Below are 16732 nucleotides of genomic sequence, written 5' to 3'. Positions count from 1 at the left end.
GGCCTCGGCCTTACTCAAGTTAGAATATGTCTTTTTTTGAGGTATTTCTTTGATGTCATGGCTGAGAGCTCTTGTATATCCTCTGATAGAATTATGTGTGTTTGCAGGTTCAAAAGTAGATTTTTTCTTGAATGGGGTAGGGACATATGTGTCATTTCTGAAATGATCTCTTAATTTTAACTGTCTCTGTAACTTATGTATATCTACCAGCATATCAAAAGAATCACTTTTGGGTGGTAGGTATGAATGATAGCCCCCGATTTAGCAGGGATGTTTCCGCTTCATTCAATTGTCTGTTGCTGAGATTAAATATAATGTCTACTTTTTCTTTGCTAATTGCTTTTTTGTGGCCCCCCCTTCTGATTTTTCTATCTATTGCCAAAGGTACACAAAACCTTACTTAATCCACCTGGCAGACCGATTGTGTCTGCCAGGGGTTCTATTCTGTCCAGTTTGGCCATGTATATTGACTTGCACCTCCAGCAGGTTGTAAAACATACTGATTCTTACCTTAAGGATTCCCCAGAGATGATTCGTGTTCTAAAGGAATATGTTGGTCTAAATGTTGACGATGTGCTTGTCACCATGGACGTGGACAGCCTTTACACAGTTATACCTCACCTTGAGGGTGTGGAGGCTGTCAGGTCCATGGTGACGGGCAATGATTTATATAATGGTCCACCCATAGAGTTCCTTTGTGAAATGTTAAAACATTGTCTTGAGATGAATTATTTTAAGTTCGAAAATGAGTATTTTCTACAAATTTCAGGTACAGCCATGGGTTCGAATGTGGCACCCACTTATGCTAATCTCTACATGGCGTGGTATGAACGCACTTTGATGCGGCCACATGATAACAGCAATATCATGTATTACACACGCTACATCGACGATGTGTTCTTGGTGTGGAGAGGTGGTGAGCCAGCATTGCTTGAGTGGGTGTCACATTTGAACACCATGGCTTGTTCTATTAGGTTTAAGTTGGATTACAGTTCAGTATCTGTACACTTTTTGGATCTTAACATCTTTAAAGTTGATGCAGAGGGTATCACTCGGTTTGGTACTTCCCTTTATACCAAGCCTACTGACCGCAATTCCTTGTTGGATGCGAGGAGTTTTCACCCTCTGCATCAAAAGAAAGGGATTGTCACCTCCCAACTCACTCGTGTCATTAGGAACAATAGCGAGACGCCTATGCTACACCAACAACTAGAGGAAATGGACATGAAACTAGTGGAGAGAGGCTACACCAGGGATATGGTCAAGAAGGCACGTAATGATCTTATGGATCCCATCAATCTGGAAAATAGACAAGGGACAACTAAATCAGACCCTAATCGGATCAATATGGTAACTACATATACATCAGATTCGAGACACCTTGCTGATGCGGTTCGGAAACATTGGCCTGTGGTAGGCAGTGATCCCACACTACCTTTTGGGAGGGTGACTGCCCCCAGAATAGCATACCGTAGAGCAAATAATCTAAGGGATATATTGGTTAAGTCAGATCCAATAAAGAACTACAAAAAGGATACTTGGCTTAAACCCACGAAATTGGGCTGTTTTCCCTGCTCTGGATGTGTGACCTCCAATGGTATGCTTAGGGGCAACTCATTCCAACATCCTCATAGCAACAGAAGATTTGACATCAGACATCGCCTCACCTGCACCAGCATATATGTAGTATACATGATCATTTGCCCATGTTCCAGGGTATATATCGGCAAAACAGTAACAACCTTCCGCGAACGTATGGCAAATCACCGGTGTGCAATACGGGAGGCCCTACGTACTGGAGAATCAGAACAACCAGTAGCCAGGCATTGCATTCAATATAAGCATGCGGTTTCCAGTTTACGTACAATGCTCATAGATCATATACCCCCACTCCCAAGGGGAGGTGACAGGGGGAACCTGTTACTACAATGTGAAACCAAGTGGATCTACAGGTTAAATACCATCGCTCCATATGGCCTCAATACATCGCTGGACTTTAGTCCCTTCTACTAGATAAATTCTGTCCTGGTTACATAATCTGAGTATACAGATCTAATCTGATGTAGCATATGGGTTTCAGCAAATGGACATATAATTATCTCTCGCATATTGTTCCTATGTTTCTACCATAATACTAGTGGGCATGACAGTCAGCTAATAGTTCATACTACATGTAAATGTAGGTAGTTTTTTTGTCTCTATGACACTAAAAGCTATTGTGATATTTTTCACTTACTATGATATAGATACAATGTTATATAGATGCACCTTTTTAAACACATTTTGTTGTTTTTTATGCACATTGTTTTTTATGCACACTGTTTTTAGTATCATTTGCTGGGACCGTAGCGCCGATACAGATATTGTTCTTTATCCAATAGTTTGGGGACCACCGGCATTTTGTCCCATTGCTATAGGTATGGGGATCTCCGCTAACACATGTAATCGGCGACACACTCGATTAGCAAATATAGCTGTTGGTTTATTGCATAGCCGCCGGGTGACAGTGTATAGTTTACATGTTGCTATGACAACATCTGCGTTACGATCTCACAGGGCGCACAGTCTAGCGCTCCCTGATGACGTCAGACGCCGACTTTGCACACAATGAGTTGACGGCAGGTGCTATACTCCAGCAGTATTTAAGTGGTGACTTGGGGTAAGTTTGGTATGAAGCTTTTAATATTTTGATACATTTGATAAAGGCACAATGTTGTGCCGAAACGTCATGGTATTATTATCGTTTTAATGGATTGAATAAAGGATTACCTTTTATAAAGACCAGTGAGTGCCTGTGTTCTTGGAGAGGATACGAATTGGCTTGCAGTGCACCTTGGCAGTTGAATTGGCGTAAGATTGTGCTGTCCTCTATCTGGACTATATATATATATATATATATATATATATATATGTACACAATATTGTATTATACATATAATATTAAATATACTTATATAAATTGTACATGTACTTGTGTGTATGTGTATATATATATATATATATATATATATATATATATATATATATATATATATGAAAAAGCAAAGGGAAATCCGGAGGTCAATAAAAAATTCTAAATTTATTCATATTCCACAGAGGATAAAAAACCCATGGGGGTCTGTACAGAAAACACTCAGCACATGGTACTTCCAGCTGACATGTTTCGGTGTAATACCGTAATCATAGCTGATGGGATGCACCAGTGCTGCTTAATTTAAAAGACAAGAAGCAACATCATTGGTTGATTAGAATGCTTTCCAATGTGTGAGTTAACAAGTAAAAAAACATTAACCATTGACTAACTGGGCAGTTAAGATAAATACACACTACATAATATTAGATTGTAAGACAAATAAATCTCTAAAAGAACCTGCACATTAACTATGCAAACTAATACTTAAAGTAGTTATGCCACAAATATCCAAGCCTTATGACAGGCAACAGGAGTCCTCTGTCTGTTGTATCCTACTTTGAAAAAAAAATTTTTTTGCCCTTTTATCTTCACTTATATCAGGGTATGCCTCACACACTAATTTTTACTTTTCCATTCATGCTGTATTGTAATCATATGTTATGCAACCTGATTATGCATCAAAGTGAATATACAAGGAGCAAATTAATTTCCATCCCAACATGTATAACGTGTGTGTATTAACATGATATGCTTCTGCATATATAATTTCATGTCTTGCTCTCTACCTTATTTTTTTTTCCAAGTAGGATACAACAGACAGAGGACTCCTGTTGCCTGTCATAAGGCTTGGATATTTGTGGCATATCTTTTCTGTGTGGATATTTACAGAACGTGAGGCCCATCATAGGAGAGACATGTTCTCAGCCTGGCCCAGCCTGGCAAATAAACAGGTGCCAACCTTGCCACTTTATATATTTTACCTTTTCTAAGTAGGTAAATAGTATTTTAAAACGGTTAAAATCCTTTGGGCCACTGGTTTCTGTGTGGTTATATAGGGCATGAGCACCTTTGTACAATCCAAGTGTTTTCAGACTGTCCCAAAGATTTATATGGCAAAGAAACCCTTTCAAAATAGCAGAAACTTATTTAGAAAAGGTAAAATATGTGATTTGGCAAGTATTGTATTATGTATTGTTTTGCACTTTTGTATCTGTTTCTATATAATTTTTCCTCTTTTCTCTTTCTTCCTTCTCTCATTTCCTTCCTCTTTCCTCCCTCTCTTCTCTCTATTTCATTCTCTCTCTCTCCTCTGTTACGTATCTCTCTTCTACCTCCTCTTACTCTCCCTTCTTTGGTTTTCCTCTACTTACCTCTCTCTCTCTCCTGCTCTTTTTTCTCTCGCAGGCCTCTATTTGTTGTCCTATCTACCCCCTTATTTTCATTCTCTCTCTGTTCTTTCTATTCCTTTTCTCTTCTGTCTCTCCTCCTCTCTTCTCTACCCTCTTGTGGTTTCTCTTTTTCTCACTCTGTCATCTCTTTTCTGTCCTCTCTCTCCCAGTGTTTTTTTTCTTTTTTCTCTTTTTCTATCTCTTCCATCTCACTTCTCTTTCTACATTCTCTCTCATCTCTAGTCCTTCTCTCTTATTTCCTTTTCCTCTCCCTCTCTGTCCTCACTCCCTCCTGTTTTCTTATAAGTCAATATTTGAAAACTTGATGATTCAGGTGTCAGATGGTGCATACGCCAGGAATGAAGAAAAGAACAAGTTTATATAAATGTATCTTTATTTCTCATGCAAATGTCTTTATCCAATGTGTCCAATAGCAGCATGTTGGGGGAAAAAGACAGTTTGGTTGGGCGCTAAAACACATTAATAAACACTGAACAGCATGCAGAAAAGTGACACATCAAAATAACCACATACTTCTGTATCCTTGATTTTTCACAGATCTAACTAAATAAAGCTTTTTATTTAAATGATATTATTTATTTATTTTTTTGGTCCAATAAATCATTTTTAACCTAGTTTATGGTAAGCAAAAAAATCCTGACCGTAGATGTAATTTAATGCTTTATAAGTATACTCACAAATCTAAAATAAATAATCAGATGACCAGGTTTATTGGCGCGACCACATGTGGTGCTTTTAAACACCAAGGTTTAAGGGAATTTATTCAAAGGAGATAGAAACTAGAATGACTGTGTTTATGTAAAAAATCTCAAAAAGAAAAGATTCCCTAAATTCACTAGAAATATCTTATCTCTGTGTGAGAAGAATATTATAACTAATGTTTAGATAAGATTTATACATTACTCTCTCATGTTTGTAAGAGGTCGGTGCTCAGCTTGATATCTTTTAGCACTCAGATGGGAGAATGTGTAGCGTATAACAAAATGCACAACTAAAAAAATTAAAGACAACTGCCACTCACAGATTATACCACACACTTCACACAATCATACACTCACACTCGCTGTATGAAGCTGTATTATCACATTACACATCTTTTGCAGTAAACCAGGGTTAGGCCGGTTTTTATCAAACGTAGGAACAAGCCAAAATATTCAGAAGCCAGCTCTGCACTTTTTTTAAGAGCTGGGGTAAAATTCTAGCTCCCTGACTCCTGCATTAAACATAGCTGTTTTTCTACATCTCAACTCTCCTAAGTTTTCTGCACAGCTTTCTGTATTCTCTCTGCCCACACTACGCAACTCTAACCCACACACGGTTATTATTATCATTTATTTGTAAAGCGCCGCCATCAGTTGTCTTTGTCCAAGAGTTATCTGTTTTTCTAGATGAATCCTCTAACCTGCTGGAAAACTACTGCAACTATGTCAACAACACTACTTTAGTCTCTGCCTCGCTTCCCTGATGAAACTAATAATAATAAAAAAAGTATTTTTCACCATTCTTTCAATATTGTCATACTTTTTCCTCCTTTCCATTGGGTTCTTCTTGCTTCTTAGGAAGTTCAAAATCTACTGTTTCTCTGATCTGCTCCCAGCTGTCTAACTACTTTTACTGGCTGTTATGTTCTTCCTTTCTCAGGGTAACATCTTTTTGTCACCTTTTCCTCACCATCATCGTTTCCGTTTATTCTCTGACTTGCTCAGGGTATTTCTTCCACTGTTATTGCCCTCTTATCATGCTTACAGCATTTTCTATACTCTTGGTATTATCTCTATCTCAAGAGCATGCACATAATATTTGTGTTGATTACTTCTAGGCCCAAGATATACTCTTTATTTTAGTATCCCTATACACTTATGAGTCTTTTTCCATGTTCACCACATGACCTAAATGTATTTTTGCTATATTTAAAAATATATTACTCTTTCTTTCTAATCTCTTATTTGCCCCTACTGCTTCCCTCAATCAACCATCTTATTTTAGGGGCTTTCTCTTGACCACTCTCCTCCCCCTTCAGCTCTCTCTCGCTCTTAGTTTCTCCTCCTCTCATCCCCCATTGTTAGGCCTTCGTCTTCTGCTTCTTTATCATTTTCTCCCAGCCCTCCTCCCATAGACAGAATCTCCTCTGGGATGGGCTCCAGTTCCTCGCTCTGCAAAGCTTGTGTGATGAGCATCAGTTCTTCACAGAGAGTCTCATGTCTGTACCCAACCCGAATGTCAGGGACATTGGTTCGACGGATATCATTTGCCTCTGGTCCGTCTCTCATGTAGTTAGGGCCTAGCCAGTAACTCTTGACCTGTAAATTAGAAACATGATTGTAACACGTGTCACCTATTGAGAAGTGATTTAAAACATTTTCGTAAGGCATTCTTTGTTAACACAGATGATGCTTTGTACGAAATGTAAGCATTGTAAAGCAACATTGCAGTCATATTTACTTTTGCTTCATGTAAGTGGCACATTGCAAAATATATTGCTATTATTATCATTATTATTACTATTATTGGACTAAATGTTTCTTTCCAGAATAAACCAATTTTTTTCTTGTTAAGGTGGTCACTAAAGTCAGGCTTGAAGTTTCATGATTCAGATAAAGCATGCAATTTTAAAAAATAAAAAGAATTCCAATATACTCAAAAAGTACACATTCTTTTTATATACACAATCTCTGAGGCTCCAGCTCTTGAGCATGTGCAAAAGTGAACAGTATATTAATAAAGGCATTTTGTGATTGGCTGATGGCTGTCACATGATATAGATGGAGGGAAACGTGGGTCAACTTTGAAATTTGTCAGAAAATATTCTACTACTCATTTCAAAATCAAAATAAGTGCTATTGCATTGTTTTATTGGTCCTTTATGTTAGCCGTGTCCCTCTTCGTTTGCTGATTGGTCCTTACTAACCAGTGAGCATTAATAGGAAGTACAAAAATGATAATGCATTATAGGTTTCACTAAACAGACTTTAGTTAACCTTTTTTAGGCAAAAAATGTTACAAATGCTGCTCATTCACATGTATGATAGAAATGTTTGAGCATCATGTCCCTTTAATGTTAAAAGTCAGCAGTTTAGGAGAAGGGCACTTGGTTTACATTTTGTCATGTTATAAAAATATATAGATATTGTAGCGTGTATGGCTGGTATGATATTCAGAACCTTTCTGTAATGGGGGTGTAAATGACTTAAACTGATTATATTCAAATGTGTGTAAGTTATTTGCTTATTAAGAAACATATTTTTACCTTGTGGGGGAAACCGCTCATTAACACGCTGTTCCTTGAAAGTTCACACATATCGCATGAACTCAATTTCCACACTTGAGCTGCAATGCTGTATTCTTCCATTAAAGGTTCCTGTAGTAGAAACTTAAGGTCAGTTCCAAACCCAAAACCCATGATCTCAATATGAAGCACCCTTTGCTTGAAATCCGATTAATTACCACCCTCTAAGCTTAAACACTCACCGATGAGCTTTTTTCACTGGTCAAAACGCAATTTAAACACCCTAAATATGTGACCTATCTACTAAATTATGTATACTGACTTTTAACAACTGATGCTTCAATCTGTTACATCAAAGCTAAACACTCAAAGAAGGTATTGCTGGTCATTTTCTTTAGTTAAAGGGATACTGAACCCAATTTTTTTATTTAACAATTCAGATAGAGCATGCAATTTTAAGCAACTTTCTAATTTACTCCTATTATCAATTTTGCTTCGTTATCTTGGTATCTTTATTTGAAAAAAACAGGAATGTAAGCTTATGAGCTGGCCCAATTTTGGTTCAGCATCCGGGTAGCGCTTGCTGATTCAGAGGATTTTCATACACATCTATCAATTGAAACAAGATTCTGGGATTTCAATAGCAAGCACACACAAGTCTAAGACTTCCAATTCAGCGCATTCCCATACCTGTGGCCGGTGTTATATACACCACTATACATTGGTTTATATTACTGAGCACTCCCCATTTCGAGCCTTAAATATTAAACTCACATATACTTGTGCCTCCTTTACTGAACACTTCTTTAATCTAACTAAACGCAAACCTGAGCTTGTGATATTGAACCTCAACAACAACCTGAAGACTCAAACCAAAGTACCCTTTATCCTAGGCCCCCATATTGAGTGATGAACCTAAGTCACAATAGTGAGCTTACTTTACTTAAGAACAAAGGTAGCACCCTTCAAAAAACCTGATACCTCAATATAATGCATCCTTACAAAGCCTGCCTCCCACACATTGTGAAGTTCCCTTGCCCTGTAGTACCTTTGTGAAGTGAAACTGCAGTGGATCATCAGTTGAGAGAGATACCATGAGACCTCGAGACAGAAAATCTGGAAGCGGATTTCGATGATAACTCAGAAACAGACTGTTATTACTGAGAGGAGACATGGCAATTCCAATCTGGGCCAGATAGTACAAGTATTGCAGTACCGGGGCCTGTAGGCAAACAAAACAAGAGATAGATAGTACTTCTCATAGGATGGTTTAAGATAAGATAGAAGGGAAGGAGAATGGCAGGCTATTATTTGTGTGACATAGAGAATGGATCTCAAAGTCTGAGAGGGCAAAAGGCTTGGAGATGAGACTATGGGAATGAGAGGGAACCTATCAAAAGGATGTTAAAAAGGATGGCACAAAAAAAGGTAAAACTAAATCCTTCAGAGAAGAACTGGAAGTTGCAAGTCAAATCTCAGTTAGTGGTTGGGAATAGTGATGTGGGTGAAAATGGTGTCTGTTGTGATACCAGTTATAGTACTTATACTTCACCTTGCGCAGCAAAAGCCCGTGTGAGATGTTCTGTGACAACATAAAACCGGATACCAAATGGTGAATGGGCCCTGCTTCACCACAGTGTGGCCTTAGCACAAATGTGTGGAATCCGCGCTGCCTGTTACCATGAAGACAAAGAAAAAAGGAAGTGATGAGAAACAATACCAATAATTTTGTGCATAAAACCACAGATTTCAAGACAAGTAAAATCGGTCATTCCCTTAAAGGGATGGTAAACTCAATGTAATGTAAGATGCATAAATCAGATTCATAATGTATAAAAGTTGAAACGCTAGTGTATTTTTTTTATACTTGCATTTTCTTATTTTATTATATTCTAATCTTGATCCGTTACGTTCTCCAACTCCGCCCCATGGTATAGTGCTTGTTCTTTTCCGTGTCGTGTACAGCAGTTCCACCAGCTGTATACGTCACTCCCTAAGTGTGCTCCCGATATCGATAGTAAATAGCGCATGCGCAAATTCTAAATTGTCAATGAACAAAGTAAACATTGAATCACGAGATTCATTGTTTACTTTGTTCATGGATAGAGAACAAGAATGCTGTTTAGGTTTTCTTACCCCTAGCACAAACAAGCAATCAAATTTATCAGCGTAAGTATGTTACCTGCGTAGACAGACAATTGAGATTATTAGATATACGCATGCATAAAGAAAATCGTGAACGCGCATAGTGTCTAAATAACTGTTTGTTCTTGATATGCTGAACGTAATGAATGAATTTTTAACCAAGATGCTAGTTGCCTCGCATAATGACAAATGTAAACAAGCCCATAGACACGTATTTTGATTGGACGCGTCTGAGCAATAGATTTCTTCTAGCGAGGGGGCCGGCGAGGGAACGCGATGCACATAAAAGTAATTGATTAATTTACATAACATTTAACATACACTTCATTTAGAGAAAAAACATATGCAAATTTATTGTGCTACAAACTATTTATTACTGACAGATGACAGAACTGAGTTTACCATCCCTTTAATGAGTTACCAAACAGACATCCTATTATCTATCTATTATCTATCGGGGAAATTTGAGTTTACCAGTTTGTACGTATATAAATAATGTGTTATTATACCTATAAATGATCATTTAATGAAAATGTATTTACGGTAACAACATACATTTGTTTATTAGCAATATGTTGGAAACATGCATTTCCCTCTCATTCTCTATGGACGTCCCAATTTTACTAGTAGTATTGATAAGGGATTTTCTTTGTACAAGAAAGGATCTCTGAATAACCCCTTAATGACTTAATGGTCTTTAAATGGGGGAACCACTTTCAGTAGCGCTGTCTCGCCGTTGGCTATTTTAGGAAGCCATACGGATGGAGGGAGGAACTAATAGCGCAGTCTTGCCGCTCAGTGCATGACCTGTTCTATTATAGCAGCACAATCCCTTTACGACCAGTGACGTACAGGGTACGTACCGGTCGTTAAGGCGTTAAGAATATATCTGAGTTTTGGCTACATAAAGAAATTATACTATACATATTGTAACAATAGCGCCTCTTATTTGTACTATTTGTCCAGGGAACAGCGATACCACACAGTCTTTAAAAGTCCCAAAAGTCTTGTTGGTCGGCTAATCCATAGCCAAACAATTTACACACCAAGGGCCAGATTACAAGTGGAGCTCTATTTAACGCTCCGGTTCAAGCATTATCTGCGCTAGAAGTAAGCTTTTTGTGCTCATCGGGTTGTGCTCGTATACTGAGTTGATAACCTATTCCCCCATAGAAGTCAAAGGAGCAAAAAAGTGAGAAACAAAAACTAACAACCAACTCGCACGCAAACCTGATTGCATATTCTCAAGTGTGGTAACCCAACATGAAAATATGAATATTTCACATTCCAATGTTCATCAGATATTAGTATATGTTCTATTTATATAGATATCTACCTATATACTGTATGTATATATAATATCCTGCCGCTCACACACACAGCCCCCTGATAACACTCATAGACTGCCTCCTCTTAATCCACTCAGCTTCGTTCCCTCACACAGTGCCCACTACTCTATTACTGTAACTACCGGTACCTCCCTTTAGCCATCCTGTATACTTTTTTTGGGCAACATCCCGAGTATAGGCCGCACCCCTAATTTAAAGACTTGCATTAGGGGAAAAAAGTGCGGCCTATACTCGGGACAATACGGTATATTTATACACACACATTATTATATATTGGTATAGATATATACAGAGCTATATATGAATATCTATTTAGAAATACTTAGAACATATTCCCCTATGAGCAGAACATTGGAATGTGAGGTATTTACAGTAAATACATAGTTAAAATATTTATTAAATATGAATGCATAAAACATAAATTATGCTTACCTGATCATTTCATTTCCATCGTTACGAGGAGAGTCCACGGCTTCATTCATTACTTGTGGGAAATACAGAACCTGGCCACCAGGAGGAGGCAAAGACACCCCAGCCAACTGTTTAAATACCTCCCCCACTCCCCTTATCCCCCAGTCATTCTGCCGAGGGTACAAGGAACAGTAGGAGAAATATCAGGGTATAAATGGTGCCAGAAGAAAAAACTAAAGAAATTTAGGTCCGCCCAACGGAGAACCGGTTGGGAGCCGTGGACTCTCCTCGCAACGATGGAAATTAAATTATCAGGTACGAATAATTTATGTTTTCCATCTAATACTAGGAGAGTCCACGGCTTCATTCATTACTTGTGGGAAACAAATACCCAAGCTCTAGAGGACACTGAATGAAAAACGGGAGGGTAAAAATTAGGCGGACCCTATTTTGAGGGCACCACAGCCTGCAAAACCTTTCTCCCAAAAGCTGCTTCAGCCGAACAAAAAACGTCAAATTTGTAAAACTTTGAAAAAGTATGTAAGGAAGACCAGGTAGCTGCCTTGCAAATCTGCTCCATATAGGCCTCATTCTTAAAGTCCCAAGAAGAAGCCACAGATCTAGTTGAGTGAGCCGTAATCCTCTGAGGAGACTTATGTTCCGCTGTCTCGTAAGCCAAGCGAATCATGCTCCTCAGCCAAAAGGATTGGGAAGTGGAAGTGGAAGAAGCCTTTTGCCCCTTGCGCTTCCCCGAATAGACAATAAACAAAGCTGAAGTTTGTCTGAAATCCTTCGTAGCCTGAATATAGAATTTCAAAGCTTGAACCACATCCAAGTTATGAAGTAACTGTTCCTTCGAAGAAGGTTTAGTACACAAGGAAGGAACCACAATTTCCCAATTAATGTTACGAACAGACACAACCTTAGGGAGAAATCCCAGTCCAGTACGAAGGACAACCTTATCTGCATGGAAAACCAAGTAAGGAGGCTCACATTGCAAGGCCGCTAATTCAGACACCCTGCGTGCCAAAGCAATGGCCATTAGAAAAAGAACCTTCCAAGACAATGTGAAAAGAATGCATAGGCTCGAACGGAGCCCCCTGCAAAACCTTCAGAACTAGATTCAAACTCCAAGGAGGAGCAGAATGTCTAAACATAGGCCTGATCCTGGACAGAGCCTGAACAAAAGACTGTATATCAGGGAGGTCAGCGAGCTTCTTGTATAACAACACAGAGCCGAAATCTGTCCCCTTAAGGAACTGGCGGCAGGTCCCTTCTCCAAACCATCCTGGAGGAAGGAAAGAATTCTGGATACCCTGACCTTATCCCAGGAATATCCACGAGTTTCACACCAGAGTAAGTAAGTCCTCCACACCTTATGATAGATGCGATGGGTGACCAGCTTTCTGGCTTGACTGAGAGTATCAATTACCCTCTCAGAAAAACCTCTTCTGGCTAAGACTAAGCATTTAATCTCCACGCAGTCAGCCTCAGAGAATCTAGATTCTGATGCACAAAGGGCCCTGTACCAGCAGTTCCCTGCGACAGGGCAACCTCCATGGAGGGGACGATGACATCCCCACTAGATCCGCAAACCACGTCCTCCACGGTCACGATGGAGCAATCAGAGTAGTTGACGCTTGCTCCTGTTTGATGCGTGCCACTACACAAGGTATACGTGGTAATGGTGGAAATTAGACTTGTGCGCAGCGATAAAATTCGGTTCGTTTCGAATTTCAGATTCGGATTGATTCGAATTCGGATACATTTGAATGCATTTGTTTTGGATTCATTCAGATTCGAATACATTCGGATGTATTCGTTCCGGATTCGATTCGTAAATTCGGAAGTTTAATATTATTTCAAACAGTATTAGACTAGAAATACTATTTTGAATTTGAATGTAGCATTCAAATTTGAATATTACATTTATTAAACACAGTTGTAGACTAGAAATAATATTTCAAATTTAAATGTTACATTCAAATTCGAATGTATCATTAAACACAGTTGTAGACTAGAAATACTATTTCGAATTTGAATGTGACATTCAAATTCGAATGTGACATTTGAATTTGAATATTACATTTCGAATGTAACTAATAAATCCGAACTAATTCAGATTTATTTGGTACAAATGCATTCGGATTAGCAAAGTTCCGAATGCTAAACTTCCGGCCCTTACGTTTACCAGAAAATATAACAAAAAAGGTAGTAGAATGTCAAAAATTCCTAGTTGCCTGCAGATACAGATTCAAAGCACGCACAACATCCAGGTTATGCAACAGACGTTCCTTATGAGAAGAAGGATTAGGACAGAACGAAGGAATGACAATTTCTTGATTGAAACTGCAGTCCGAAACCACCTTAGGAAGAAATCCCAATTTGGTACGAAGGACAGCCTTATACGCATGAAAAATAAGATAATGGGATCACAATGTTGAGCCGAAAGCTCTGAGACTCTACGAGCAGAAGAAATAGCGAGACAAAATAAAACTTTCAAAGACAATGACTGAATATCAACAGAGTGCATAAGCTCAAACCGAGCCTGCTGCAGAACCCTAAGAACAAGATTAGGGCTCCACAGAGGAGCAACAGACTTAAACACAGGCCTGGTTCTAAACAGGGCCTGAATAAGAGATTAAATAACTGGCAGGTCGGCCAAATGCTTATGCAGTAGAATCAAAAGGAAAGAAATCTGACCCTTTAGAGAGAAATCTGACCCTTCTGAAACCTCTCCTGACTCCAAGAAAAAGGTATGTGCGCCTTAAGGAATATCTTGCGAGATACCGGTTTACGAGCCTGAATCATGGTATCAATAACCTACTCAGAAAAACCTTGTCTAGACAAGACTAGGCGTTCAATCTCCAAGCAGTCAGCTTCAGAGAGTCTACGATTTGGATTCAAATCTGGACAAAAAGAAAGAGAGGCGAGACACCAAGTCAACGCTCTCTGAAAAACCCTTTAGGGATATCCTTAGTAACAGTTCTGGAAGAAAGATCCACTCCCCGCTACTTGAAGCCAAAGATAGATCCCAAAACCGGGAAATTCTTTGGATAAGACATTCTTCCTAGAAGGATCTGTAGACGTATCTGGTTGAAAATCAAACTCTAGTCTAAAAGGACAATGCCAAAAACCAATAGGTCACAGCTGTCTCCGAGAAAAGTCCAGCCGCCAGGGTGGATACAAGCTCTCAACCACTTTCTAGCTGGACAGGTTAAACCGAAGATAAAGTAGAACAAAAGAAAACAAGGACAAAAAGGGGATTAAAGAATTAAAAAGCCACAGAAAATCTTAACTGAAAGGAACCATAGCTTTCAGGGCTGGAAGCCTCGCAGAGAACATAAAAAAAAAGTGTCTACAGAGAGGCATGAATTCCGACCTTCAGAATAGGAGACTGACACAAGCTCCATACTGCACTAACAAGGCCCAGCTATCCAAGCCTCAGAAAGGACAAGAGTTCTTGAAAAGGCCAGATTTTGAAGTGGGATCTGAACCAATGCCTCCATTCGGAGACCAGAACACCCAATCACTGGGAAGATGAAGATCCTGAGTCTAGCACCTTAGACCACTCAACTACCCTGTCCGCTCCCAGGACAGCTAGGAAGGCTGAAAACTTAAGAACGAAGTCCTTGAATACCTAAACAATAGGTAGAACAAAACAGACAGGGGGGAAGAAGCCATCAATGATGACAGCAAGAACCCACGAAGAACAGGAAATAAACCTGAACTAAAATTCAAAAAAAGGTTTATATTAACCCCTTAACAACCAATGACGTACCAGGTACGTCCTGCAAAAACTGTCAGTTAGTGACAATAGACGTACCTGGTCTAATTGAGCACCTTAAGAGATTGCGATCGCTTCCAGCAGCTCTCAGGGTATTGCAGGTGGGTGGGAGCTTAGCAGAGAGGCGGGTGGGTGGGCCAACGCTACCCAGCATCCGGTTTCCTGTATGTGCACTCCAGGTGCCGGGAGCATGCAGGGGGGCCTGCGGGGGCGCACTCGCAGCAACCACTGCTACCAATGTTCCTTGGATTGCGAAGTGAGAGGCCGGGAAAAAAAAATAATATAAAAGGATTTGGGAGGGGGGTATTGAGGGGGGGCAGCTACACAACAGAAAAATCGATCATTTATAAAAGACAGCTGCCAGTACCCAAGATGGCAACTAATAGGTATCGGGGGAGGGTTAGAGAGCTGTTTGGGGGGGGATCAGGGAGGTTGGGGACTAAGGGGGGGTCCATCACAGCTGAGCAGATATTTAAAAAAAAAACAACTTAAAAATAAAATAAAAAATTTATTATAGTACTGGCAGACTTTCTGGCAGTATTTAAGATGGCGGGGACAATTGTGGGGTGGAGGAGGGAAAAGAGCAGTTTGGGAGGGATCAGGGGGTCAGGTGGGAGGCTGATCTCTACACTAAAACTAAAATTAACCCTGCAAGCTCCCTACAAGCTACCTAATTAACCCTGTCACTGCTGGGCATAATACAAGTGTGGTGCACAGCGGCATTTAGCGGCCTTCTAATTGCCAAAAAGCAACGCCAAAGCCATATATGTCTGCTATTTCTGAACAAAGGGGATACCAGAAAAGCATTTACAACCATTTGTGCCATAATTGCACAAGACGTTTGTAAATAATTTCAGTGAGAAACCTAAAATTGTGAAAAAATTTAACTTTTTTTTAATTTGATCGCATTTGGCGGTGAAATGGTGGCATGAAATATACCAAAAATAGATCAAAACTTGGGGTTGCCTACTACACTACACTAAAGCTAAAATTAGCTCTATAAACTCCCTACAAGCTCCCTAATTAACCCCTGCACTGCTGGGCATAATACATGTGTGGTGCGGAGCGGCATTTAGCGTCCTAATTACCAAAAAGCAACCCCAAAGCCATATAAGTCTGCTATTTCTGAACAAAGGGGGTCCAGAGAAGCATTTACAACCATTTGTGCCATAATTGCACAAGTTGTTTGTAAATAATTTCAGTGAGAAACCTAAAGTTTGCGACAACATTTGTAAAAAAGTGAATCATTTTTTTTATTTGATCGCATTTGGCGGTGAAATGGTGGCATGAAATATACCAAAATGGGCCTAGATCAATACTTTGGGTTGTCTTCTAAAAATAAATATATACATGTCAAGGGATATTCAGGGATTCCTGACAGATATCAGTGTTCCAATGTAACTATCGCTAATTTTGAAAAAAACATAATTTATGCTTACCTGATAAATTTATTTCTCTTGTAGTGTAGTCAGTCCATTACTTATGGGATTA

At 39.2% G+C, this 16732-nt stretch overlaps 1 protein-coding gene across 4 annotated transcripts in view; it reads right to left on the bottom strand.

The window, feature by feature from the left end:
- Window positions 1-4678: 4678 nt before the first annotated feature.
- AMPD2 (adenosine monophosphate deaminase 2) overlaps window positions 4679-16732 on the bottom strand; it is a 195195-nt gene continuing 183141 nt past the window's right edge. For all 4 annotated transcript variants that reach the window (XM_053706770.1, XM_053706773.1, XM_053706771.1 and 1 more), the window contains exons 15-18: window positions 9102-9222; window positions 8598-8771; window positions 7571-7681; window positions 4679-6623 (exon numbers count right to left, since the gene is read on the bottom strand). In XM_053706770.1, the coding sequence (XP_053562745.1) occupies window positions 6357-6623; window positions 7571-7681; window positions 8598-8771; window positions 9102-9222 (673 nt within the window). In that variant the 3' untranslated portion in view covers window positions 4679-6356. The remainder of the gene's footprint in view (window positions 6624-7570; window positions 7682-8597; window positions 8772-9101; window positions 9223-16732) is intronic.

This window comes from Bombina bombina, chromosome 3 (assembly GCF_027579735.1).
Source record: "Bombina bombina isolate aBomBom1 chromosome 3, aBomBom1.pri, whole genome shotgun sequence".
NCBI lineage: Eukaryota > Metazoa > Chordata > Amphibia > Anura > Bombinatoridae > Bombina > Bombina bombina.
The sequence above is the reverse complement of the archived record's forward strand: the minus strand, read 5'-3'. Positions and strand labels throughout refer to the sequence as shown.